We start from the raw sequence: 26,501 nt of genomic DNA, 5'->3' as shown, positions 1-26,501 counted from the left end.
AGCTAGCAATAGGTATGGATAGGTCAAATTGTCTCTGGGTCCGTGTGGTCGCTTGTGCAATGACGCTCAGTTTGAAAGGGGGGGGGGGGGGGGGGGGGGGTTCTATTATAGTTCTACCTTTAGGAGCTGACAGTAGAGAAGATAGTGATTATGGAGAACAAAGGGAGAAGAAGAAGGGGCAATATCCACTAGTATGTTTTTCATCCCTTTTTCTTAAATACAAATCACGAGCAAGCTATAAACTATAAAGTGTTTATTAGTACATTAGCAGAACATCAACAAATAGTTCACCAATTCCCAGGGCCCCTCCCCTGACTGGATCCACAGGCTTGACAACGGCCCAAGAGAGCCTTATTGATCCGCAACCATGTACCATGTGCATTGGCCTAGGGTCAAATGAATCGGCACTCGTTGCTTCGGAATGGTGTTGGCCACAAGGACGGTTTGGAGGGAGGAGACAGAACCCGGGGCATGCGAGACTCCAACTCCGAGGATTCTACGGCAGACTGGACACTGTCAGCCTCTATCGCCATTCTCTGGTTAAATGGGGATATTCATTTGGTGTTACTCTATATTTAGATCACAGTTGGGGTGTGTAGATTGACTGCTACACCCATGGATATGATGTAGAACCGAAGTAAGCATAGTATGCAAATAGATTAGGGGCTAAACGCTAGGGATGATATAGATCTAACCCTGAAATGGATATAACATAAAAGATGGATAATAATAAATCAAACTTATCCATGGATGTATATCTATATCTATATATATCTATGAAGAGCCACAAGGATACGCACGTGCTCTCCCTCCCTGGAATCATCTTGTAATCTTGACCATTGACCTAAACGAGTCAACGCGTGGCACTTCACTCCTTTCGACCATCCCGCCATTATTGGCCCCTGTTAGCCCCCGCTATGCCAAGGACTAGGGGGACAAGGCCGGGGGAGGGAAACCAGGGGGAGGAAGATGACTCAGTGAATGACATTGTGGCTTGTAAGTAACTAAGTAACTCATGTAGTTAGTTAACTAACTATCTGACTCAGAAGACCCCTGATCGACTCGCTCGAGCAAGTAGGGTTAGCTTGGTGTTGATGGGGGCAGTTTAGTTCAATAGGGAAGTACCGAGCAGAGGATAGAAATAATATTCTTTGTTTTTATTTTATTTTATTTTATTTTATTTTATTATTATTATTATTATTATTATTATTATTGAAAGAAAATTCTGAAACATGCTCAGAGACCCAAATGAACCTCCTCAGTAAGATGCAGTGCCGGTGCCACTGCATACGATCGTCTCACGGCTTCCTTGAAGTAAACAGGCTTGCATTTTGGACCCAACGAGCCACAAATCAAGAGGGAGAAGAAAAAGAGGAAGGAAAAAAAAAGAACAGTAGAGGAATAAGACGGCAACATCTGCAGATTTTGACGCCCGGCTTTACCTGTGGGACCTCAACAGACACAACCCAGTCATACAAACGTCACGACACAGAAAGAGGTGCCTGGCGATGATGTTGGGGAATCGGGCGCCCGACCTGGACCGAGCCGACCGGGGCAGGGGGGAAAATGAAGCCACCAAGGGCCCGAAATTTTTGGGGGCGACCACACTCACAAACACACATACATACTGTATATACACCCACGAGGGCTGCCTTGGTCCAGGATGCCAGGGGCAATTTCAAGAACGGACATGTAATTGTACAGGAATCTCTGCTGACACGAAGGAAGAGAAGGAAGAGCCAAGCCTTGATTTTTTCTTTTTCTTTTTCTTCTTGTTCTTTAGCGTGAGGAAGTTATTTCCCTCCCCCACCTTGTGATTCTTGAGACCAATGAGAAAATGTCTTTTGGAAATGATCTCCGAAAGTTAGTGTTGGCCGGGAAGGGTTGTGTCGATTGGCGTATAAATAATATACGCCCACTCTGGTGGATTCTTGTCAGTCTTCAATATCCTTGCTCTGCCACCCCCGGGGCCGGCATCCGGACCCGAAAGGTGATCGGTATCTTTGTATACACATCCATACAGCCCGAGTAAGATTTACCAAGGTTCTATAGATACGTATCGACGGGAGGGTACATACAGTACAGTAGGTTGATCGGTATCTAGTAAAGTAATTCTCTAGCTGTTTGATAATGGATGGTAATGGATTGGGGGGTTGAAACAAGCACACTAGTGGATATTAAATACGCACTTCTAGTCAGGTAGGTTGTAGATAAGAAAATGGTCCAGAGAGCCGTTTGATTGTCAACCCTATTGTTGGTTGGCTGTTGTAGTCACAGGGGGTAGGTGGATAGAAATCACGTGTTATGGTGAAGCCCTGAAACCCCCCCCCCGAGACAACATCTTAATATCGGCAGAAGGTGCCATAGTAGGGATCATTCCAACTGATCGGCATCGGTTTATGTAGATCACGTCCCTCGAATATATCCATGGATTGGATGCACCCGCGGGAACCGCTTAGTCACCTGATCTGATCCCTGCACTTCATGCCATGGACAACAGCTTTGATACCCAAGTTCTTACGGGCAGCGATGTCTTCGAGGTTGTCCACTTGGCCTCGAATAGCCTAGACAATTAGGCACCATAGGTGACTAGGGGAGAATAGCCCTTGGCTTGGAATGGTTTTGATTGTGTCTAGCAGGGTGCAAATGCCCCCATATATCAGGTTGGTATCGGGACGATGGATCGACAGTGGTCTTGGAAACAAGCATAGTAGATGCAAGTTAGTCCACTGACTATATCAGCCCTCTTCTTAGATATCTCTCTTCAACATCCCAGCCAGAGAGCTCCCCGTTATCTCACCCGCATTCGTGCACCCTGAACCGAGGAGAGCCAGGAGTATAAGCCTGAAAAGAAATGATGAAAAAGAACAGCTGCTTTTTGTTTTCACCTGTCCCATCAAGATCAGAGGCAGCCCCAGGTAAGGAAACAGACAAAAAAAAAAACAACGGATGGCAATCCCATGATCATGCAAGCTGGATAAGAAACCAAGGTTCGCAGATGAAAGTCAACGCCGGTGTGGTACTCTCAACAAAAAGAAAGGTCAAAACATGAGATTAAAATCCTCGTCCCCGCCCACGGCCACGACCCCGGCCTCGGCCACCTCGAGGTCCCCCGCGGCCGCGACCACGGTCTGCCTCCTTGCGTGCCTTGTTCTTGGGCTTCGGGGCATCATCCACAAGCAGGGTATCCAGCGGCAAGCTATCGGGAAGAATGTAGTAGCGAATGGTGGAGCCACGGATGTTGATGGTGTCGAGAGAGATTGGGTCTCGGCCTTTGGGGGTCATCTTGACGGTGCGGAGGGCGGTATTCATCTGCGGGGAGACGGAGGTGATGGTGCCATGAAGAATTGTGCCTATAATGAATTGAATAAAAAAGTTAATTCTGATGCCAGACCACATCAAACCGAGATCTTCGATATCCATGGTTTGGGGAGAACAGAATTGGGAGCTATCGAGACCTCAATCATCGAGCGCGCAAACTTACCATTCTTCAGCTCAAGGGTCACCGTCTCATTGGCGCATTTCATCAAAAAGCTAAGAGGTCACATCAGCTCCATCCGCTCGGAAATCAAAAGGTCTCCCATGGCCAAAGGCATGGTTGCGCGTGTCGCGGGGATTGTGGACATTACGTACCGGACGAGCTTCATGGTGGATGAATCAGCCGCAGATGCAGGAGGATCTCTGAAGAAAAGGTTGCCAGCAGGGAGCTAGCCGATGGTGGAGAAGTCCGGGCGCGGTGGGCATGGCGTGTGGTGAGGCGTCAAAGTTGCGGTGCCGAGAAGATCGCACCACGTGACATCACATGACCATATCCACGAGCGAGTCTTGTCGCACGACCTACGATCGGATCGAATCCTTCCTACACCTTGCCCTGACGAAATCCTTTGACTTTCATGTCAGCTTAGCTGGTTCGCGGTGGAGAGATCGATCCTTGAGAAACTCAGTTTTCTTCTATTTCCTATCCTTTTCTTAGTTATTGGCCCCCGAATAATCAAACTGACATGTCTATCGCTGTCTGATTATCCATGTCGAGTGTGGACGCGCGGAATATGGAGAGGTACGATCTACAGTGGCAATAGCCCCCATCTCAGTCATATTAAGACTTTGATAGGCCCCGGAAATGAATGTCACCGTAAGACCCTGAGTTCCAATGGGGGTTTTCCCGTTTCTCCCCCTTCACTATCCTCCCAGTTCCCTCGGGGAGGGTTAGCCTGGAAAGGGAAGATAGATACACCCTTGGATATGACTTGGGCAACAGAAGCAAAAAAACCCAAGACTAGGATAAGGTGGAAACATCCGATCGCCTGCATAAGATCGGTGCAGGGAAGAGGAGAAGTATGAATATTGCCACTAGTGAAGACACCGACAAAAGGACCAGGAATAATATGCAGAACCTAGGATTTGCAATGCAGAACGACACATGGCCCGAATCCAACCCCTCTCTCACTCTCACTCTCACCTTTTTTTTTGTGGATCTTGTGGAGAGAGGGCCGGTCGATCTAACGCCTACTTAACCATAGCGAGAAATCCCGCGAGGAGACGCTAAAACCACCCGAAACTATGGAAACCCCTATGACAAATTACCCCCCATTTACCAGTACAGTATTGATTTGAATTATTTTAATATTTAGATATTTTGATATATATTTATGATATGTATATACTGTATATATACCCACAATCGATTGTTGTCAGACTCCTTGATTTGCTACCACAATGCCGGGTTCTTGTAATGCAGCCCCACCGTTGTGTGACTGACTCTGTGGCCCCCAAAATCTGTGTGTCTGACGGTGGCTCAGCTTAACATGACGATTCGTGAAGGCGCTTGATTCCGCCAAGCTATGAATACGGCAAAAATTACCGTGATTATTCTTAGCATGATAATTAATTATAATTGTAATTCAATTATATGGCAATAATCAAACCTTTGGTTCGACCTTGATAGCTATATGCATTTCACCCAGTTGGGAGTTCCCGCGTTGTATACTTTATACTTGGTACTTGGTACTTTGCATACTCATCCATACTTGGATGCACATCTACATGCTCTGGGTATAGGATAAGGATTATTCTACTGTGCCACTCTGACCATGAACCAACAACTAACCACCCTCTTCCAATCGAATTGTGTACCAAACCACAATTGAATTTCCCAGTTCCAACAGTGTGTTCGTGGGGGCCAAGGCTGTCTCTACTACAGTATTTCCTAAGCAAGTAAGCACGCTTGCGTGAGCCTTGAAATACAAAAAAGTAATCATACCAAAAAGAAACTAACAGAAATAACCAAACTAAGAAAATCAAATCAAATCAAAACCCAACCTTTCTCTCCCGAGCGTCATGGCCCCCAAGTAACAGGACACGCCCCATTTCGGGATAAATTGGGGCTAAAACGCCCTGACCAAGCTCCCCTTTACTGCTCAAGGATCATTACACGCCCTGGCCCCCGTCCCCAATCCTCCCGAGCTTCTTTTCCTTTTCGGCACTGGTTTGAGTCGCTAGAGAGGATCCGGTGTCATTTGTGGGGGTCAAATACCGCCTCGTGATAGTGTAAATCGGCCCACCTTGTTTGAAGATCATGGGATCCCTAGGGGATTTTTTATTTTTATTTATTTTTAATTCTTATTTTTGTTCTGCCAGTATCTTTGATAGGTAATTCCATAGTGATGATGTTAATGATGATGATTGTCATTATCATCATTATTATTCCTAGTAGAAAGAAGAGGACAACCATACAAGAATGAAGGATATACAACTATACAGCACTATCACCTCGAGGTATATCTCCAGTTTCAGCCCAGTCCAAGACAAACCAGAAGTTCTAGAAGCCCAAGTTGGTTCAGTGGGCCATTCAAACCAACCGGGCCCTCAGATCATAACTTGCGGGGACCTGTTTTCTCCTGTAACGCCCTGCCAGCTTGGTTGATACTCTTTTAAATACTCCTTTGCGCCCGTTTGGCAGCCCGATCTTGTCCAGAAAACAAAATCTGCCGTGTCAGCCACCATCGGGAACCCGATAATACGCATTGTAGGTTGGCCCTGGGCTTTTTTTTTAAGCCAATTCCTTACCCCTGATATCCAGTTCTCAATTGGCCCCCTCGCCCCCTTCTTGCTCTTGTAGTCTCTGTGACACTAGGTCCATGACCTAGATAAAAACCCTCCATGTTCGCCGGGGACTCGAGCTCACAGCACCCATCTCACAGAAATCACACGGCTCTGTCCCAAGCCCCAGCCTTGCCACCAATTCCCGTTGATTCTCAACCGAGTCTTCAACAAGGCTCTCTGCCCGTCTCAAGATCTTGGCCCATTCATAGACCGCCTATCCCTGGTGCCTCGCCATACTCATTGCATTCGCATCATTCACCGTCCCACGCGAGTCAGTCAGCTTCCCTGCTCGACTCGCAAACTCCACTTGCTGGGACCGTCACTCAGTCCTCTCTCGATCATCTGCCTCCTAAAGAGGAGCCAAACCCCGAATCTTCACAGTGAGTTGTAACATTATTCTCTTTTAATCCCCTTCCATTAAGTGGGACCTGCTAACCAGATACTCCCATCACACAGCGGCCTTGGGATCACATCTTACCCCATGTCCGTAGCATCAAGTGCATACTTTGCTGGCCCCATGCAGCAAAATTCCCATCGTAAGTCCAAATCTCCCCCAAAAAAGTTGCCTGGTTTCTATGATGAGAGATGTGCTCACGCCTGCCAGATTATGTCTGGGCAAACCGCCCATTCCCGTCGTTGCAGCCGCCGACGGGACATATGAACCCGCCATACCAGCCCTCCCATCCATACCCGTCGTCGGGTTTCTCAGTGGGCTACAATGGCCAGCACGGTGCCCCGCTGCCTAGTTACCAGCAAGATTCGCATCCAGCTCCGGCATCGTATTTGGCCGCTGCACCGGGACATGCCCCTCGCCAGACTCACTCTCGAAGGTATGCCGATTCCAGGACGAAGAATTGCCTAGCACACCCGCAGGACTGACATGAAATGGTGAACAGTCCCTCCTTGGCCCGTCCTTTTCACCCTCATTCTGCTCCTGGCACACCTCCTCTGTCCGATCAATCTCTTATGACCTCGTAAGTCAACCAGACATGTCCAAAGAAAGACCGCGAAGTCACTCTTTTAGATCTAGCCACTAACCTGAGTGCTTAGCTCTTCACCGTATATGATGAACCAACCTGCCTACTATATGCCCGAAGCACAGTCCATCCCGTAAGTTGAATCGGCAGTCCTATGGAGAAGGGAACAGTGTACTAACCAGAAACCCAACCCGCTAGAACTTCCAACCAGTCTTCCATGAGTTCTCAGGCCCCGTCGATGGTCGCCGCAGACCAGATGTACTCCTCGCCCGATTCTGTGCCCCCCACAGAACCGGAGCACCAGGTCCGAGTGATCAGTTCAAGACCGCGACCGCAATGCTGGGACCATGGCTGCAACGGTCGCGAGTTTTCTACGTTCAGCAACCTTCTGCGCCATCAGCGTGAGAAATCCGGTGTGGTTGCCAAGGCAGAGTGTCCTATCTGCGGCGCAGTCTTCACTCGCACGACGGCACGCAACATTCACGTCGCCCAGGGAAAGTGCAAAAGCTCCGGGCGAGAGTCCTCAACGGAGTAAAGACGGCTGCCAAGATGTATGATTTGGAGTTTTTTTCCCCTTGTTTTTTTCCCTGGGTGTTTCATTACTAGAGGATTTTTCTTTTGCTTGGGAGGGAATAATGTAATCGTCGTTTTGTAAATACCACAAAAAAGTTGGATGTCTCTTGTACATGTGATGCCTCAGGCCATCAACCCGTGACTCAGTCGGGGAGAACGAGGTCGTCCTCCACCATCTGAAAGACACCATCTTTCCTCAACTGCAAGAATGCCTATGTCTGATCCATTGAATTCAATGACAATTCTCTGTTTATGGCATCTTCGTTTATTGCGTCACCAAATATCTCTATTACCTCTAATACCAGTGTGAGAGGTTGATTCGTCATGGCATCCATCTTTACGTATGACCCGGACCCTCCTCGGGTGTCATCCCCTTGGTCAACCTCGGGGTCCTCGACGCCCCAGATTACCACCCAAGGCAGCCGTGGCTTGGCTATTCGCGCCCGCTCAAGCACCACGCTGGACCGTGCGGACCCAGATGTATTGTCCGACTATGGCATCACCAAACTGGAGCCGGAGCCCCAAGAGGGTCCCACAGAGTACAAACTGCATATTTTGCTCCGTCCCCGGCGTCCGTACCTAGCCATGTCTACTGGGAATGTAGTTGCTGGGTCGTATCATTCGCGGGCCAGCCTGCCGCCGACATCGAACTCGGCGTCTCCGGGCCAGGAGACGCCCCTAAGGCCCATGCAGGCAAAGTCCTCGCAGAGCCGCCAGCAACGACTCCAGGGTCTGACAACGCAGCTGTTATGGCGTCTGCAGCAGTCCTCTCCATTTCATTCTTCTACGACCTCCAACCTTGTGGTCCCTGTTCTCCCGGAGGCCACACCGAAATTGGGCGTGCCGGCGAAGCCAGCTCGTCTCCTTCCGGGTCTCGAGGAAAGCCAGGGAGCGCTATATGAGATTGGGGTTGCCGATGATGGCACATTTGTCGGCCTTACGCAGGATGAGCTCGACGAGAGCGTGACCAATCTGCAGGCCATGGCTGCGAGTCTTGGGTGCCGGGTCGAGATCCTGCGTCGAGTTATCGTCGGCCAGTGTGAATGGGCCGAAGACTCGCCATTGGCGCCGTCTGACCTGACAAAGAACCGTACGGAGAGTCTCTGGGTCGCAGAGGCTCTGGTCAGTCCCGATTTGGATTTCTACAACCTATCTCCTGTTCAGGCCCGACAAAAACCCGACGGTTCTGCAGTCATTGAATCGGGACCTCGGCCTGTTTCGGAAGAGGACTACTCTCACACCGAGCAAATCCGGGTCTCTATCGCGGGACCCAGCACCGCAGGAAAGTCTTCACTACTGGGGACTTTGACCTCTTCATCGCTTGATAATGGGAGGGGCAAGAGTCGGCTGAGTCTACTCAAACATCGCCACGAGATTTCGTCTGGTATCACCAGCTCTGTCGCTCAAGAGTTGCTCGGATATACTGAGGATGTGCCGTCCACCGTAGTCAACTATGCGTCCGGAAACGTCGCCGGGTGGGATGATATTCACGCTGCCTCACTCGGGGGGCGTTTAGCCTTTGTGTCTGATCTACCAGGCTCTGTTCGATACCTCAAGTCTACATTGCGAGGACTTGTCAGCTGGGCACCGCATTACGTGTTGCTCTGTATCCCGGCCAATTGCGGCGATGAAACACCGGAAAATGAACCGACGGGAACGGAGCACGCCGAGATCGATCTTTGTCTATCCTATCTAGATCTATGTCTGAAGTTAGAGGTGCCTGTTCTGATTGTGATCACCAAGCTAGACATTGCTTCCCGGGGAGGGCTCCGAGAAAATCTGGCAAGAGTTCTGTCCGCTCTCAAGGCCGCTGGCCGCAAACCTGCAATGCTCCCAGCGTCACCTGCAAGCGACAAGACCGTTGATCTTCAGCAAATCAAACCCGCAGACACCAAAGACGCCCAGAAGACGATTCTGGCGGCCGATGGGAACTGGTCGCACACCGTGCCCATTGTCCTCGCCAGTGCCGTCGATGGCACGGGCATTGGAAAGCTTCATGCTTTCTTGCGGTATTTACCCATACCAAAGCGGCCACCTCAGCGCATTCTACGCCTACCTAAAACAGAGCCTTCTGCGCCCTGCATCTCTGCCAACGTTTTCGCCGTGGATGAAGTTTTCGCGATCCCCCCTCCAAAGTCTATTCAATACCCACGACTAAGGCCGCCCAAAACGAACGTGGTATGGTACTGTGCGGTCTCGTCCGACATGGCAGCATTTCAATTGGCGACGAGATGGTCATCGGCCCCATTCTTGTTGACACCTCAAGCGACTCGGGCAACGAGCCTCCGCCCCCGGGGCCACTATCCCGGGGTGGACCTGGCCCCACGACCGAGTTTTCGGCATCCTTCGCTCAGAGCTTATTGTTTGCCAAGGATCCAACATCAGCACAAGCAAGGTGGCAACGTGTGCGCGTTGTCAGCGTGCGTGATCTACGTCTCCCAGTCCGACGCCTTATCGAAGACCAAGTCGGGACGATTGGCATCGAGCTCATTTCCTCTGCAGATGATGGGCGGTTGCCCCGTCTCGGCCGCATCCGTAAGGGCATGGTTCTTTCGGATTTGCACAAATTACCGTTCCTCAGCCACCTCGGCACTCAACCTGCTCCACTTCAATCGTCCGTTCCCTCTTCCACATTACCCTTGCCGTTTCACACTGGTTTCTGCGCCACATTCCCCGCCTCTGCCTTCTCTGCCCCACGCTCGCCCCCTCTCCTGCTGGGTGGTAATGCCATCGCGTATATTGCCAACCTCCGCACCACCGTGCGAGTCGTGTGCATGGCGCTAGCCGGCGCCGGCGACGATCGCCCCTCCGACCCGTCCTCCCCCTCAGAACCGGAGTTCTTCAGCTTCGACGGTGACGGCCAGGGTTCGCCAAGTTGGGAGAAGCCGAGCAGCAGCAGTAGTAATGGTGCGACGACGGGTTCCACATCTGTGCATGTAGGTGGTGGTAGTAGCATTGGCCACGACCATGGCCACGGGAATGGCACCGCCAGTCATGATGTGACTCGTCGTTCCTCCACCGCAGATATCAGCAAGGTCGTCGCTGGCACGGCCTCTTCTACCCCTGCTGCCCTTGGGACCGCTCCATCCGCCCACCAGCCCCTTAGCGAGGATGTGAAAATTAGTTTCACCTTTGTCACCTCCGTCGAGTGGATCGAGCTCGGCTCCCAGGTCCTCGTTATGCCCGGGGTCTCCATGGCGTCTTCGTCTGGCGTTGCGGTGGCCTCGGCCGCGGAGTCTGGGTCTGCGGCTGGGACGGTGCCGATGTCTGGCCTCGAGGGTTTCGTAGGAACCGTGTGCGATGTCGTGTCGGGAAAAATTCCGGGAATTGAAGTCTAACGAAGACGAATTCTTTGGAGTGGACATATGATGATGATGATAATGACAATGATTTTGTTAGTTTGTGTCTTATGTGTTTCAAATGTTTCATTCGATTTCGTATATATCCCTTTTTGTTCTGATCTCGATTTCGCTGTATTTGGTTTGGCCATTTTGAGCCTAGATGACTCTGTTCAATGTTGCGTTGATTATGATCCTGCGTTGTCTCCCAGGGAGATCTCTCTTGCTTTACATATTTATGTTTCTCCTATAGAATAGCCTCGATATCTCAAAAAAATGAAGGCACCAGTATATCACCAATGGAACAATGAATTTAAACGCCAGAGTCTCTGAGACATCCTACTATAGACCCTATAAGGGAATACCTAGAATGCAAAACTATAAAACGTGTTGGCTATCCCATAGACCTCTGGACGTGGACCGCACGCCCATAATCCAGAGAATATGGCAGAAAGTACAGGCTACAACACCCGGCAGAACGAAAATGTCGAATCCTTTGATCCAACTCGCTTCACTCATAGCCTGCAAAGAGAGGGAATGAACACTGCCGCCGATGAAGCCACTGAGCAAAGTCCACCCTCTCACTAGACATAAGCGCCCCCCCGTTGTGGTTGTTTGGGGACCGCACAACATAAATCCATGAGATCAGCTATCTCTCTCTCCTCTAGATCGACCCCTCTTGATCTCAATTCCATAGCGATTTTTTTTTTTTCATTCGAGCGCTCATCGAACGTGAACGCAATATTCAAATTTCATCAACTTACTCAATCCCGGGGCCAACAGACTCCATTCATAGCGGTTCATGTCTTCGACGGGAAGAGGTTTGACGAAAGATTTGGCGGGGAAAATCTAACCGCCTTTGCGCTGGTCGCTGGGGATGTTGGCGGCCGTCTGCGCGGGACCAGCGTTGCGAGCGAAGGCGCCAGTAGATCCAATAGTAGCACTAGCATTGCGGAGTTCAATCTTCTTGCGCTCCATCTCGAGCTGCAGCCAATGCGCGTTAGTATAAAATGATCATATACGGGGAGAAAACGACTAGCTCAACTATAACTTACCACCTTGCGCACTCGGTTGAGCGCCGCTGTATCTCCTTCTACCAGTGGCCGGCAGTCATCGATTCGGTAGGGAGAAGCAATAGTGACCGCATCGGCGACCACAATGTTGGACCCAGCCCATCGCGCGGGCATGGTCCGACTGAACGCATCGAAAATATCCTGGGCTTCACGAGTGACGCCCTTACCACGTCGTGCTTCACGGTCATGCGCCTCACCGATGGCCTTTGCCTCGCGTGTCTTCAGCGTACGGGTATCGAGCGCCTGGATCGTGGGCTGCGCATCGGTGAACGAGGGTGCCTCGGCGGAAGGGCCGAGAGCGAGGAGCTGGAAAGACTGTATGCGCGAGACGGGGATGACACGATAGTCACCATTCTGCGCCTGCTTGGGATCCCTGGAGGGTAGAGAAGGGGATGTGTTGATGGCGACAAGATTGGTGATGGGGCATGCTGTGAACAGCGTTCCCTCGAAGGTCGAGACAGTCGGCGGTGTGGTTGAGACCCGGATACTGGAAAGTTCACAAACAAACAGGGACAGTCAGCGAGACGGATCCTTGGGAGAGGGGGGGCGCGGATGGTTGTCTTCGAGGAAAAAAGAGGGACTCACCGGGCACCGATCGCGCCGCTCAACGCTGCCTCCAAGGGCACCATAGCCGCCGCCATACCGGGGCCCGTTGCGTTATTAGATGATCCCTGCGCGGGTGCCTTCACTCCAGCACTCTGGCGCTTGTTCTCCGCCATCGGCCTGGAAATCTCCACGAACGGAGTGGGTTGAGTTCCTCAGCCGGCCCAGTTACCACCCCCCACGATGAAAGAAAGCCGTCTTGGCGGTCTGCGGTGCTGTGGTCCAGTGTCGGGTGATGAGCTCAGGACATTGGAAGCCGATCGAAAAACGATTGAGGCCGGAGTCTCTCCTGCGGAGCTACGCTTGCACCCCGGTATATACACCGGAACGTCGCCTAGTTCGGGGGTGCGGGCTCCAATGAAGCTCCTCGATGACGAAACGAAGGTAGCTCAGATGGAGCAACGGGGATACAAAACTGAGAGAGCACCAAATAAACAATCAAGCAACAAGCACCACCGGGCCACGAGACTATCGAGGGGGAGGGAAGGACTCGACACACGATAAGATGGCAGGGTCGACGTTGCTGGCCACCCGATCGGGTTTAGCGCAAATAGTGACTACCGCCTGAGGCTTTATAGTAAAGCCTGAGGCACCTATATGGCCTTATGGCCTGAATATACACTCGTCCTCGCAGAAATGGACTTCGTGACATTCCATGATTGGCATCTAAATACATTTGAGACATTCCGGATTTTTTTTTACCCTTCTATTCTTCCTTGACTCCCGCTTATGCCACGTAAGTCGAGGCCGACACGTCACCACCACGGCCGGTCCAGTTGACGTGAATGTCCTTGCTCTCCGGGAAGTTCTCGTTGGCGAACTCGGGCTTGATGCGGAAGGTGTGCGCACCGAAGTAGTCACGCTGGGCTTGGAGGAGGTTGGCCGGCAGGTTCTTGCTGCGGTAGCCGTCGTAGAAGCTGAGGGCAGTGCTGAAGGCCGGCAGCGGGACGCCCCACAGAGCCGACTTGCTGACCACGTTACGCCAGCCGTCCTGGGCCTTGTGAATGGCCTTGGTGAAGAAGCCATCGAAAAGCAGGTTCTCGAGGTCAGGGTTGGTGCGGTAGGCGTTGGTGATGTCCTTAAGGAAGACGGAGCGGATGATGCAGCCACCGCGCCACATCAGGGCAATCGAGGGTTTGTTCAGCTTCCAGCCGTACTCCTTAGCAGCCTATAAAGAGAGAAAAATGAGTCAGCTATCGCAAGTCCCAAGATTTATGATCGAAGCAAAAATCCCTTACGTTCTGGATGAGCATGAAGCCCTGGGCGTACGAGATGATCTTCGAGGCGTAAAGAGCCTGCTCCAGGTCATCGATGAAGGCCTGCTTGTCACCAGTGAAGTTAGGGGACGGGCCGCCGAGGATCTGGCTGGCACGGCCACGCTCGTCCTTGAGAGAACTGAGGCAACGAGAGAAGACAGCGTCACCGATCAGAGTGACGGGAATGCCGAGGTCCAGGGCGTTGATGGCGGTCCACTTGCCGGTACCCTTTTGGCCGGCCTTGTCGAGGATCTTTTCGACGAGCGGAGTGCCATCGTTGTCATTGTAGTAGAGGACATCACGGGTGATCTCGATCAGGAACGAGTCGAGAACACCGGTGTTCCACTTGGCGAAGACATCGCCAATCTCCTTCGGGGATAGACCGAGACCACGCTTCAAGATGTCGTAGGCCTAAAATGGATGTGAATATGTCGCCCATTTTTTCCATAGTGAAGGCGGGGAAAAGAAAGCATACCTCGCAAATCAGCTGCATGTCACCGTACTCAATACCGTTGTGGACCATCTTGACGTAGTGGCCAGCACCCTCGTCACCGACCCAGTCGCAGCAGGCCTCACCATCGCTCTTGGCGGCAATGCTCTGGAAGATGTCCTTGATGTGGGGCCAGGCGGCCTCGTTACCGCCAGGCATGAGCGAGGGACCGTACCGAGCACCCTCCTCACCACCGGACACACCGCTGCCGACGAAGCTGATGCCCTTGTCCGAGAGGTAGCGAGTGCGGCGGTTGCTGTCGGGGAAGTGGGAGTTACCACCGTCAATGATGATGTCGCCCTTCTCGAGGAACGGCAGGAGGGACTCGATGAAGTCATCGACGGGCTTGCCAGCCATCACGAGGAGCATGATACGACGAGGGCGCTTGAGCTTGGAGCAGAACTCCTGGACGGAGTGCGCACCGACAATGGGCTTTCCTGGTGACCAGTTAGTGGGTTGAATTGTTTTTGATTGAGTTTAATTATCCATCTCTTCTGGCGCTTACCCTTGGCTTCGTTGTCCAGGAAGCGGTCGACCTTAGCGGTTGTACGGTTGTAGGCGCAGACAGTGAAGCCGTGGTCCGCAGCATTCAGGATCAGGTTCTGGCCCATGACGGCCAGACCGATGAGGCCGAAATCAGCACTGGGGGCAGGGCGCACCGGAGCGCCGACATTGATGCCGGCGAGACGGGCGCTATTGTCAGTGACCATGTTCTCTTGTCAATAGCCGAGTAAACGCGACAAAACAGGCAAGATGAAGGGAGCTCCGTGCGAACCCGAGAGCGACGGACCGCCGAGGTTCTCTGCTGGATAGCGTTTTGCATCGGCATCAACCAGATGTAGATGCGAATGTGGCTGCAATGCTCAACCAGCTCTAGAACCTCAAGCATATCCGCCTGCCCCGGGTAAAGCACCTGGCATTGACCCCATTGGGGATGATGGATGGTGCGATCGATGGCAAGGTATAAAGAAAAACCCGAGGGGGAAGAGTTGAAGACTTACACAGCCTGGTCAGCCATGATGATGGAGTGGAGTTTAGAGATAAATGGAAAATAGGCTGTAGAGAGGAACTACAGATGGAGGTTAAGAGAATGAAAAAGATGAAGGGAAAGAGGGGAGAGAAGATGGCAGAGTCCAACCGGCTGACGGAGCAACTCTTCCGTCATATGGTGGGACATGCCGGCGGGGTGTGTACCAGATACTCTGAGGTCCTTACTCGCTCCGGTGTAGCGCCAAGTACTCGGTACAGGAGCAGAGTCGTCCGGTGAGTATCCGGGGTCTGCTCGGTTTGGCTTGAAAAGGATTATCCGAACCTCCTTCTGCAACGACGGGAACTCCCTCGGGACCCATTGAAACGTTTAGTTCTGACTAGTGAGTGATATCAGGAGGATTCTATGACTGCATTAACCATGCATACTCCGGCATGGCGGGGCAATGGAGGGGCAATTTTTTTTTGTTCGGAACTTTTCTTTTTGAAACAACGCACTCCCCTGGGTCATTTTCCACATAGCCGTCCGTCGAGGAGTTTGTACAGACCCGACAACTCATTTCCCGACACCCCTAATTTCCGCCCACGTATCGGTGAACAGTTCAGGCGTAGACGGAGAAACTGCCTCACTTGCCGATGGGCGTGCATAGCCGGCTTCGGCGCCGCTAAACCTCTTTCGGCTTAGAGTGGGGGTTGCGCCGGACACCGGAGATGAGTCAGCATGATGTCTGCGAGCTTATGTCATGGGTGAGTCTCCGTCTACGGTAACCTCAACAGACCACAGATGTTTTTTTTTTCTTGCAGTGGCCAGCCAACGACGGCGACCTCGGTTCCTGCCCGACACCACCTCTGATCTCAACCTCCCCGTCAGTCGCCAACTGATAAATTGAATTTTTGCGACCGGTGGCATTAACCCACCGACGTATCACGTTTGCAGTGCTCACTCTTCGGGGGCCGCTCGCTCCAAGGTTCGGGACCTGTCTAAGGTGTGACGGCTGGCAGACTGCGGCGCCAGTCAGGCCCTGAAGGTACGTTGCGGCTGCTACTCTGCACACAGCACCCAACCGTCTCTCCTTTCGAACTCTCCGTTCATCATGTCCTTTCCACCTCCTCCAGGTCTCAAACAGACGTCCTCATCACTCCCACCCCGACCACCGCCATCCACCGCGCAGCCCTCTGCCGGCGCGGCTGCTAGCCATGGCGGCAACTCGCGACCATCGGGCTACAATGCCTTCACGGCGTTCCAGCCGCGCTCCGTAGCCTCCAGCCAGCCATACCGCACCAGCAGCCTGGCGGTGTCGGCAGCACCCGTTTCCTCCGCTGGGTACGCGGCCCCGGCGACCAACTATACCAACTATTATCAACAGCCTCAATCCTACCAGAGCGGGCCCTCCTACTACGGACAAGCCCAGTACAACGAGAACACCTACGGTCCGACCGTACCGCACATCCAAAACCCTTTCGGCTCCACTCCCAACCAGTCTAATTATGGAGGGCGACAGAACTTTGGCCGTGACTCTGGGGTGGACCATGATACCGAGGCTCAAATCGCGCAGTGGCAGAGTGCCTACGCGAATCCCAACGAGGACCCCGGCAGACGCCGGGAAGGCAACCAGCCCGGAACTGGCGCCAATACAGGGACTGTGACGCCATCCACTGTGGGGGTCGGCACTCCTCTCCCCCAGCCCGAGTCGCAGAAGACGGTTGCTCGATCCGGCGGTGGTCAGACGTGGACTGATTCTACGCTGCTGGAATGGGACCCGGCCCATTTCCGCTTGTTCGTGGGTAACCTGGCAGGCGAAGTAACGGACGAGTCCTTGGTCAAGGCATTTTCCCAATACCCGTCAGTACAAAAAGGACGGGTCATCCGCGAAAAGCGCACGCAGAAGAGTAAGGGGTATGGGTTTATCAGTTTCAGCGATGGTGATGACTACTTCAAAGCGGCGCGAGAGATGCAAAACAAGTACATTGGCTCGCACCCGATTCAGCTTCGCCGAGCTACGACGGAGGTCCGCCCCACAAACCCGAAGAACGGGAAGAAGCACGGTGGTGGCGCTCGAGGAAACCAACCGGGCAGCAAGGTGAAGCATGACGGTGTCAAGAAGTCGGGCAAGACCAAGGGCGGATTGAAGATTTTGGGTTGATCTTGGGCGCTTGTATTTATTCACCTGAAGCCGTCACTCGCATGCTCGCGACCCGGTGGGACAATGGAAGGCGTCATGGCGAGGATTATGTATTGGATAATACCTTTTTTTATTGAATTTTTTTTTTTTTCAAATTGACCGTAACTGGAATATCATTTGCAGAATCGAAAGACATTTCTTTATTTAGTAGTTTGTATAGTTGAGGGAGATGTTGAGGTAGCCGGTACCTCCATACCCCATCTGGTTAGCGTGGCACCCAAAGTACCCGGTACCGTCGCGACCCAGCCCCAGCCCCCCAAGGCAAAAAAGCACATGGCTGGGAGATGTTGTTTAAAAGGCCTGCGTTCGCATTCCAACGGATGTCATTTTTGCTTCCAGATTTCCTTCTGCTTCCATTCATCGCTCTCCGGTCCTCGAAATAATCCCCACGTTCCCTCCAAAAGAGGGCAGTTGTGGGTTGAGCAGAACCAGTCACGTCTGAGCTGGTGTATACTTCCTGCGGCTGCAACATATATATCAACAGCACACTGGGCCGATTTCCTCTCTCTCTTTTTGAGTATTGCACACGATTACGACACCTTGAGTTTCTGTCTATTATAAACCACAAAAACACATATCTTCTCGACCGAGTCCCAAATCTCTGGAGCTATCTCACCTCCACCTCTCGACTTGAATCCTCAAGACCGGCCGGGTCCTCTCCACTCAAAATGGTCAAGCGCAACATCGCCATTGCGATAATAATCATCGTCCTCTTCCTCGTGCTTGCCATCGCCGGCTTCGCTATCTGGGCCATGCAGAACCACGTCTCGTTCTTCTCGCGGAAGCGCGGTGGAGATGAAGAGAGCGCCGACGAAGGGTGACCGAAGTCAAATATCAAAGATCATTGATATGCCATGATAATTACCGACCCCTCCTCCTACGACGACGATTTTGATACGATATATACCCCCTATCCCAACGGTCGAATTTCTACTTTGCGATGATGACGAGCGCCGAGATGATTGTTCTGCGCAGAAAAACCAAAGACTTGCTTTTGTACAATTTCTCTTTCTTTCTTTTTTTTTTGTTGGACTTGGGGTGAAATGTTAGATATACTTTGTTTTGATATATATGTTTTGCAGGAGTTTTGTGTGGGAGTTTTGGGCTGGGATGCTTTTCTTTTTTTTTTTTTTTTCTCCTGTGTACTTTTTGATGAAATGACTGGAGTGACGTCAACAAGTATATACATGCACTCTGTTTATGTTCTATATGATCAATGATGAATGGTCAGACAGGCTCTGGCCTTGACTGATACTTCCAAACAACATCGGTTTCTGTTTCTTTGAATGCGCCTGAATGAAAATAGATGAAATGCATTGCTATCAATGCTATATCTACCTGCCTCGAACATTGCCCCACAAAGCCTAAATAAACCAGAACGCCGGGAAAATGTTACAACCTCCCCTAACTAAAAGACATAGCTAAGTAGCTCTTGAGCGCGAAGAGCAGTGGCAACATGCCAAGGCAGCGTATTGCCTTGCACGCTGCGCATGCCCTTGGCCCGGGCAAGAGATGCCAGGTCCCGGTACATTTCCAGAGTTTCTTTCAGGATGTTGTCATGGGATGCGGGTGGCCGCTGCGAGTAGATGAGATTAACCGCCATTGCAAAGACGCCCTCGCTGTCGGTGGCGCCCTTTCGGCGGAGGAGATACCCGCTAGCTAGCGCGGGGCGAAGTTCGGTAAGGTGGGGAGAGCTGTTGAGGCGATGAGACAGGATGGCTACCCAAGACTCATCGCAGATATCGGCGAGTACAGACTCCGAATCGGTTTCAAGGGAGGTGTCGGTTGGGGTAAGAGCATTGTAAGCGGCAGGCCCGCCACTGGTCGGCGTGGCGGCATTGCCAGATTGTTCTGGGGAGGCAATGCTGGCGCTTGGGTTTGGAGTTGAGACAGGGGTAAAAGAATATTGTGGATTGAAGACGGCCATCGACATTGCTGAGACTGGGGGCCCAAGGATTAAGTCGGGAATGGTGCTGGTCGTCAGGATTGTCAATTCCAAAGACCCCGGGCGGATCTTGTTATGCTGTTCTGCGAAACTAGCCCATGCTGCACGATTTGATTAGCCGCATGCTCGGTGCTTCTCGCAGACAGGACCCTACCTTCAACGTCATCCAGATCCATAGACTCGGTAGCCACCAGCAAGACCTTCCACCGAGCCTGGAATTGATCTAGAATGTGCTTGGTTGTGGCCCATATCTCATTGCGCACCTCAAAGACCGCCCTGGCAACGCCCGAATTTCGATAGCGCAGACAATAAGACATGGTCTTTTGAAGAGTACCAGAGCCGTCCGACCATGCCACCGATATCCAGCGCTGGGTCAGACTTTTTGAACAAGCAATGTGGAGACTCCGCCCGTCCTGCAAGGGCGAGCCCTTTTCCGGGACAAGACGGAAGTTAATGGCCTTCGGAAGAGGATCAGAAAGAAGGACTGGCGGAGCGCAAAGCAGAGGGTTAAAATTGGCATCATCCGGCCTACATCGGCTGTAGACCTCCAGTGCCAAATTCAGATATTCTGCCTGGGATGGGACAACCATCGAGTCTTCCGAGGTGACAAAGTCCATCGGGATGATCTGCAAAACCAGCTCATTGACCCGGCGAGCCTGTCGACGTTCCGCATCTGCGACTAACTGTTGGAAGAGGCGCCAAAAGGCCGCGCATATGTCTGCCAGAGCTGCAGCCTGAGGAAATGGATTAATGATATAGACAACGCAATTGTCCGTGGAGGGCGGGTATTGAAATAGGTCATTTCCTGTCAGAGGTTAGAACATTCATCAATGCTACGGGGAAAACATACCAAGTTCCTCTAGGATTCCCTTCAGAGATTGCATCATAAAGCCATAACGAGAGGATTCTGAGTCCCACAGCCTCATACCCTGTTCGAATGACATAGATTTCTCCCCTCGAGAATGACTTCCGAAGCTGCAACTCTGATAGATAAGACCAAAGCGATCCAGAAATGCACCTGCTGTCTTCGTTGCAGCGTGAGGATGAATGCAATAGGCCGAGATATGCTTCGGTCCATGTGCAGGCTCAAGGCCAAACGTTTCCCAGAAAGAAACGGCAGGCGGAAGCGCTTCTAAGAAGTCTTTGCCACGGCGGACTCGCACATGCGGTGCTCCAACTTTCGAAATAGACCCGTTCCTCGTGTCCTTTACCTGGGATTGTGTCGACGCTGCCGCTTTATGTTCCTCTAGGGACGTGTATTTCTTCAAGTCAAGCTTTACAACGTCGCCCAGCAAGCTTGTATCGTCAAGATACGTCCGCAATGCCGGAAAGTCACCTTCGAGATCAAAGAGGCCAATTTGGCCATCTAGAGAATGCTCGAAAGAGGACTGGGTGATTTGATCGACCATTAACTGGGCAATCTGAGTCTGTTCTTCACGTCGAAGAAGTACAGGCAGTTGCTGGGGTTGGAAAGCAGAGAAGTAACCAGCCAAAGTCCAATCGGAGAAATTCGAGAGGAAATTGCCCAGAAACGCTCGATTTTCTGTTTTGTAGCCCGAGATCGCTTCAGGGCTGAGCGGAGACTTATCAGGAGAAACAGCGGACAAAATGTCGGAGCTTGAAGGAACACGCTTTCGCTTTAATGATGGTATGACTACCGGGACTGGTACGTGCTCTGAAACCAGATTACGGCTGTCATCGCTGTCACTGCTAGAGGCCGAAAAGGACCGAAAGCGCTTGTCCGTCAGTGCTGACGGGGAACCGGCTTTGTCTGCTTGCGGAGAGGGGCCTGTCTTCGTAGCCCCATGTCTGCCGCGATGAGGAAGACCGATGGTGGGGATGGGGTTGGAAGCCTGATCCGAAGCGCCCGATGCACCTCCAGTTGAAAACCAGAACTTGCCAGTCGCTCCATACTTCTGCTCCCAATCTCCCAATTTCTTTTCAAAGGCAACAGGGTGGTAGTGGCCATGAAGACGATTGTCCTTAGGATGCTCACGATTGTCTAGACCCGGTTCTGGAAACAGGATTTTCTTGATTTCCACGGGGCTTAAGGGTGGACTGATGGTTTGGCCCGTACGATCTGGAGTCGACTGGGCGGGTTCAGCTTGATCCATCAGTTCATCAAAGGGTGAATCTCGTGCCTCGGACTGCTGGAGATGTGTTTCTTCGGCCTCGAGATCATTGAACGTTGAAGGATCTTGTTTAGGCGGATCGCCATCAGATAAAACCTGCGCTTCAGGTTGATCTGCTTCCAAAGTATCGTGTGGAGCCTTCTCAGGATCGTCAATTCCAGCATCATCATCAATGCCCTCGAGATCAGGATCGTCAAAGAAGTTGAAGTCATCATCGGTTATTCCTTTGGATCCAAACTCTTTTTCATTCATGTCCCCAAAGAGGTCTTCGTCATCACTTGCATCATATCGGCCGGAGCCAACCTCCAGACCAGGATTTCGACCAAGATCAGGCGAAAGGTCCGTACCAGGGCGATTCATTGCGGCGCTTTGTGAGGCTTGCAATAGCCCAAAGTCGGACTCCTCGGGGAAGGCATCTGGGAGGTTGGGATTATTCAAACCCACCGCAGTGGCACCATCCGGAGGTGTTGGGTAGACGAGGTGTGTGGTTTGTAAGTCAGGATATTGCGCGATTCGGGAGAGACTTTCTATATTTTCCGTGTTGTCAAATTTTGGAGATGACATTTCAAGATCCTTAGATCGAGGTTCTTCAGCAACGGGGATATTTCGAGCATCGCGGTTTAGGTCCAGGGTGTTTGCCACTGAAGACCATTGATCTGCGAATTCCAAAGGATCATTGGGAAAAGAAGGTTGGGCTATCGGTGCCGAATTTGGAGGGCCCAGTCTTCTGAAGCAAAATCTCGCTGGCCACAGCATCCGCTTCAATGGGAGCGCAGATGTAGAAGCATCACTCTGCCGCCATGCTTCGCCGGCCAGCCTTGCGAAGAATGGTTCCCACACCTCCACCTCAACCCATGGCTCTTCATCAACAAGATCAACATGTAAGCCAAAATGCGCTAGCCACTGTAAAACATCAAGCTTCCACTGTTTTTGTTTCTCAGGGACATTGCTAGTAGCTTCATAATTCGGAGATGGCACGGTCGACGAGTGAATATTAGGGGTGACAAGTCTAGCAATAGTTCCATTGGGACAAAGCCACAAGTCGGTATCTGGGGGTACACCAAGGGCTTCTGTAATGTCGTTTCGGGGAGTGTATAAGCGTGCGATGCCAGCCTGGAAGACTGTTTGCGGGGAAACAGTTAATGTCCCCGACGAAGACAATTGAATATTGAATGTGGTCAAACACGGCCTGGAAAAGACACTTTCATTGTCGATGCGAGGACTTTCATAGCCAGGCTTTTCCACAGCAGTAAAGAAGGTACGTGATCCGAGCGGCAAAGCACCGTGGCGCCGAATGAGCTGAAGACCGAGGGTTGCAGTTATCGCAGACATAAACGAGGCGTATATAGCGGCAGAGCTGTTGTAACCATCTGAGCGCCTAGAAGAAGCTTGTCCCTGCTGTGGCCTCTGCGGTCCAGAAGATTGAGCACCATTGGTCTGACTTTCTGATGTGAGGTTTTTGACCAACTCTGACGCTGTAATATTCCCCAAGGCAGAGACTATGTCATATAGTCAGTAAGAAGGTAAAAAAGATAGGCTCTGATAGAGGTGTTACGGGACAGGCATATACCTTTCAAGGTGGTTGCACCAACAACAATCTTGCTCGATCCTTCGTCACCCTCCTTTAAGTAAAGGGGGTTCAGGCTTTCAAATTCAGGCGTGGAGGAGAAAACCCAAAGTCCAAGTCGCCTCGGACATGAGGCAAGGCAGTTCAAATTCCTCAAGCGTGCCTCCAGGTCTTTCAGACGACCGAGATGTTTGAGAATAGTGTAGCCATTGGCCGGACTCTCTGGTGACTGATTGACAATGCCAGGTTCTTCAGTATATATTCTCCAGTAAATATTGGAGAAGCCATCCTGAAGCCCGAGTCAATATTGTACACGCCTAGTGTTTGCCAAGATACTTACAATTAGATGTATGTTGGTGGGTGCGCCTCCAGGAAAGTCCATGGTTCAATGATGGTGGACAGCCCCGGATGCTATTCAAGACAGAGAGGAAACGTTCAACGTCTAATCGGGAACTCATTTCCAGTACCAGGTTGCATAAACTTGTCGCGGGACCCAAATGCGCGCGGAGATCAACAAGGATATATCAGCTGGTTGATGCCATGATGCGACACGGATGCCATAGACAGAGATAGGCAATGTCAATATGCAGACGAGAAGGCCATGATAAGAAAATGTACCAGCACGAAGGGGACGAGTCAACAGGAAGTTCGACCGGCGCATTTTCCGGGGTCGTTGGAAGGGGACGCTCGGACCAATGGCGATGGGCTATCACGTGACTCCTATCGCTTTTTATCGCCTTTTTTTTAATGGTTTTTTGATCTTTCCAAGGCAGGTCGCAGCTCAGCTTCACAGTGCGAGGTGAACTGTTCAGTGCCATCATGAAGCTGTCAAACCAGTCCGAGGTCCCGGTCTATACCATCTCGGGCTCAAATACGGCACGGCCACTGCCCGAATGGCTCGCAAGACGGCGCAAGCGCAGCTTGAAAGACGATCCCGAATATGCGAATCGTGTTGAGTTGTTGCAAGACTTTGAGTTTGAGGAAGCGAGTCAGTGTGTCAGAGCAAGTGAAGATGGCGAATGGGTCATGAGCACAGGTTTGAGCCAACGCAACCCTATTTCCTTCCATCGGCGCAAATTTTAACTAGATCGCTTCTAGGGACATACAAACCACAGATCCATACCCACTATTTACCGCAACTGTCTCTTTCTTGGGCGCGCCATACGGTGGCACTGAACACGACTTTTCTTTTGCTGTCATCCGATTACTCCAAGTCCCTCCACCTGCAGTCAGACCGCTCGCTCGAATTCCACACCCCGCAAGGATGCCACTACACGACCCGGCTCCCCCGATATGGACGTGACTTGGTCTATGATCGACAGTCGACTGAAGCGCTGGTCCCTGCAGTCGGTGTCAACCAGGATGGTATGGGCGAGGTCTTCCGATTGAATTTGGAACTTGGACGATATATGCGGAGCTTTGAGGTTGATGTTGGCGGTGATGACTTTACATCGGCCGGAGGCGGGACTCTACAGGGTGGCATTAATACAGGCGCGGTTAACACGGGTGCGATTGCGGAAGAAAGTCATAACCTGTTGGCTTTTGGAACAACAGCAGGGACAGTCGAGCTCTGGGATTCCCGGGCCAAGGGTCGAGCTGGAGTGCTACTGCCACCAAAGCTGGCTGGCCCCGACGAGGCTCGATCGGAAATTACTGCGCTGGAGTTTCACCGCTCTGGCTTGACCCTGGGGACTGGTTCATCGAATGGCCTGATTCATCTCTACGATCTCCGGTCTCCGGTCCCTCTCCTGAAGAAGGATCAAGGATACGGGTTCCCTATCCACACCCTGAAGTTCCTGCAGCCCTCGTCCGCGACGCGTGAGGCAACCATGGACCCTAAGATTCTTTCGGCTGATAAGCGTATCATCAAGATCTGGGATCCACGCGATGGTAGCCCTTGGACCTCTGTCGAGCCGGCCGTCGATATCAACTCGGTGGCCTGGTGCAAAGACAGTGGGATGATCCTGACAGCCAACGAAGGACGACAGCAACATTCATTCTTCATCCCACAGCTCGGACCCGCTCCGAAGTGGTGTTCGTTCTTAGACAACTTAGTCGAGGAGATGGCTGAGGACCCCAACGATCCGAACGCATTCAGCAGCGCCCAGACTGGCGCAGTCTACGACAACTTCAAGTTCTTGACGGTTCCACAGCTTCGCAACCTGAACCTGGAGCACCTCATCGGTCGGACGAACCTCCTGCGACCTTACATGCACGGATACTTTGTGGCCCAGCGATTGTATGAGGAGGCAAGACTGATTAGCAACCCATACATTTGGGAAGAAGAGCGCGCGAAGCAAGTGAAGGATAAGATTGACAAGGAGCGCGAGAGCCGCATCCGCGGCAAGAAGAAGGCGGCCGTCAAGGTCAACAAGAAACTGGCCGAGAGGCTGCTGAACGCAGAGGAGAAGAAGGATCGGCGGAGAGCCCAGCGTGTGCTGGAGCGAGGCGGCGACGAAGAAATGGCCGACGCTCCTGCTGCCGCTCCATCCGAGATCGCAGACAAGGGTGTGTTGGGCGACAGCCGTTTCGCTAAGCTGTTCGAGGACGAGGACTTCGCTGTCGACGAGACCTCCCGCGAATTCCAGCTGCTGAACCCCAGCACCGCCCCCGAGACTTCCGAGAGAAAGGAGCGCGGTTTAACGGCGGTCGAGCAAGAGGCGGTCGACGATGTTCCCGGTTCGAGCTCCGACGACTCCAACTCCGACAGTGAGCCTGAAAGGCCCGTGAAGATCCAGTCCTCGGGCAAGATCTCCTCCGCAGACTACAGACGAACGAAGCGCCCGCCGCCTCGCATGCAGGTATCCTCGTCAACCCATACCGGTTCTGCCCGGGATCGCTCGTTCGGTTCCCGCGCCCAGAACATGAAAACGAAACAGAAGCCCCAGCGGCGGGGCGGTGTCGTCGGCGAGAGGGAAATCAGTTTCAATCCGGCCGGCAAATCCAAACGGGCCGAACCCGCGGTGCGCTACGATAACACCGGCTCAGGCAGCTTCCGAGCTAAGGAACGGCGCAGCGCATCTGGGAATACCTTCCGAAAGATGTAATGTTTTTGATCTTGTGGACCTTTACTTCAAATCACGTTCCTCTCTTATACCCTAGCTCTGTTCGAGTATACTACTCAAACTGGGTGGTTTCCATCCTCGCGTCCTTGGATGAAACACTATACGGCCTTATGCCAATCACTTTGTGCTGTCTCGCATTGGCTCCGCAGCCAGCTCGTGTTCCGCGAATGTTTCAGCTGCCCAGAGGATGTGAGATGCACCAAGATACCC

At 52.1% G+C, this 26,501-nt stretch overlaps 8 protein-coding genes across 8 annotated transcripts; 4 read left to right on the top strand and 4 right to left on the bottom strand.

Moving 5' to 3' along the window:
- Window positions 1–3,054: 3,054 nt before the first annotated feature.
- On the bottom strand, window positions 3,055–3,647 carry NUU61_009860 (mRNA splicing protein SMD1; the record flags this gene model as incomplete). The annotated part of the gene is made up of 3 exons (XM_056660385.1): window positions 3,055–3,353; window positions 3,485–3,534; window positions 3,634–3,647. The coding sequence occupies 3 exons, from the start codon at window positions 3,645–3,647 to the stop codon at window positions 3,055–3,057; spliced, it is 363 nt and encodes a 120-aa protein (XP_056506883.1).
- A 2,512-nt stretch (window positions 3,648–6,159) lies between these two features.
- Window positions 6,160–7,614, top strand: NUU61_009859 (uncharacterized protein; the record flags this gene model as incomplete). Its single annotated transcript, XM_056660384.1, has 6 exons — window positions 6,160–6,482; window positions 6,559–6,638; window positions 6,707–6,932; window positions 6,999–7,076; window positions 7,153–7,212; window positions 7,278–7,614. The coding sequence occupies 6 exons, from the start codon at window positions 6,160–6,162 to the stop codon at window positions 7,612–7,614; spliced, it is 1,104 nt and encodes a 367-aa protein (XP_056506882.1).
- A 362-nt stretch (window positions 7,615–7,976) lies between these two features.
- NUU61_009858 (uncharacterized protein) lies at window positions 7,977–10,990 on the top strand (the record flags this gene model as incomplete). The annotated part of the gene is given in 2 exon segments (XM_056660383.1): window positions 7,977–9,850; window positions 9,865–10,990. The coding sequence occupies 2 exon segments, from the start codon at window positions 7,977–7,979 to the stop codon at window positions 10,988–10,990; spliced, it is 3,000 nt and encodes a 999-aa protein (XP_056506881.1).
- An 849-nt stretch (window positions 10,991–11,839) lies between these two features.
- Window positions 11,840–12,782, bottom strand: NUU61_009857 (anticodon-binding domain-containing protein; the record flags this gene model as incomplete). Its single annotated transcript, XM_056660382.1, has 3 exons — window positions 11,840–11,974; window positions 12,046–12,550; window positions 12,649–12,782. The coding sequence occupies 3 exons, from the start codon at window positions 12,780–12,782 to the stop codon at window positions 11,840–11,842; spliced, it is 774 nt and encodes a 257-aa protein (XP_056506880.1).
- Window positions 12,783–13,393: 611 nt separating this feature from the next.
- NUU61_009856 (NADP(+)-dependent, decarboxylating phosphogluconate dehydrogenase) lies at window positions 13,394–15,430 on the bottom strand (the record flags this gene model as incomplete). The annotated part of the gene is made up of 5 exons (XM_056660381.1): window positions 13,394–13,834; window positions 13,905–14,333; window positions 14,398–14,849; window positions 14,918–15,105; window positions 15,414–15,430. The coding sequence occupies 5 exons, from the start codon at window positions 15,428–15,430 to the stop codon at window positions 13,394–13,396; spliced, it is 1,527 nt and encodes a 508-aa protein (XP_056506879.1).
- Window positions 15,431–16,493: 1,063 nt separating this feature from the next.
- Window positions 16,494–17,543, top strand: NUU61_009855 (RNP domain protein; the record flags this gene model as incomplete). The annotated part of the gene is made up of 1 exon (XM_056660380.1): window positions 16,494–17,543. One exon carries the CDS (start codon window positions 16,494–16,496, stop codon window positions 17,541–17,543), a length of 1,050 nt encoding a protein of 349 aa, XP_056506878.1.
- Window positions 17,544–18,990: 1,447 nt separating this feature from the next.
- On the bottom strand, window positions 18,991–23,608 carry NUU61_009854 (uncharacterized protein; the record flags this gene model as incomplete). The annotated part of the gene is made up of 5 exons (XM_056660379.1): window positions 18,991–19,628; window positions 19,682–20,332; window positions 20,378–23,158; window positions 23,230–23,515; window positions 23,567–23,608. The coding sequence occupies 5 exons, from the start codon at window positions 23,606–23,608 to the stop codon at window positions 18,991–18,993; spliced, it is 4,398 nt and encodes a 1,465-aa protein (XP_056506877.1).
- A 437-nt stretch (window positions 23,609–24,045) lies between these two features.
- NUU61_009853 (WD repeat NOL10/ENP2 family protein) lies at window positions 24,046–26,273 on the top strand (the record flags this gene model as incomplete). The annotated part of the gene is made up of 2 exons (XM_056660378.1): window positions 24,046–24,262; window positions 24,325–26,273. The coding sequence occupies 2 exons, from the start codon at window positions 24,046–24,048 to the stop codon at window positions 26,271–26,273; spliced, it is 2,166 nt and encodes a 721-aa protein (XP_056506876.1).
- Window positions 26,274–26,501: the final 228 nt, after the last annotated feature.

The sequence above is a fragment of the Penicillium alfredii genome (assembly GCF_028826965.1).
Source record: "Penicillium alfredii strain IBT 34128 chromosome Unknown utg000012l_segment0_segment0, whole genome shotgun sequence".
NCBI lineage: Eukaryota > Fungi > Ascomycota > Eurotiomycetes > Eurotiales > Aspergillaceae > Penicillium > Penicillium alfredii.
This window is presented reverse-complemented; position numbering and strand designations above follow the sequence as displayed.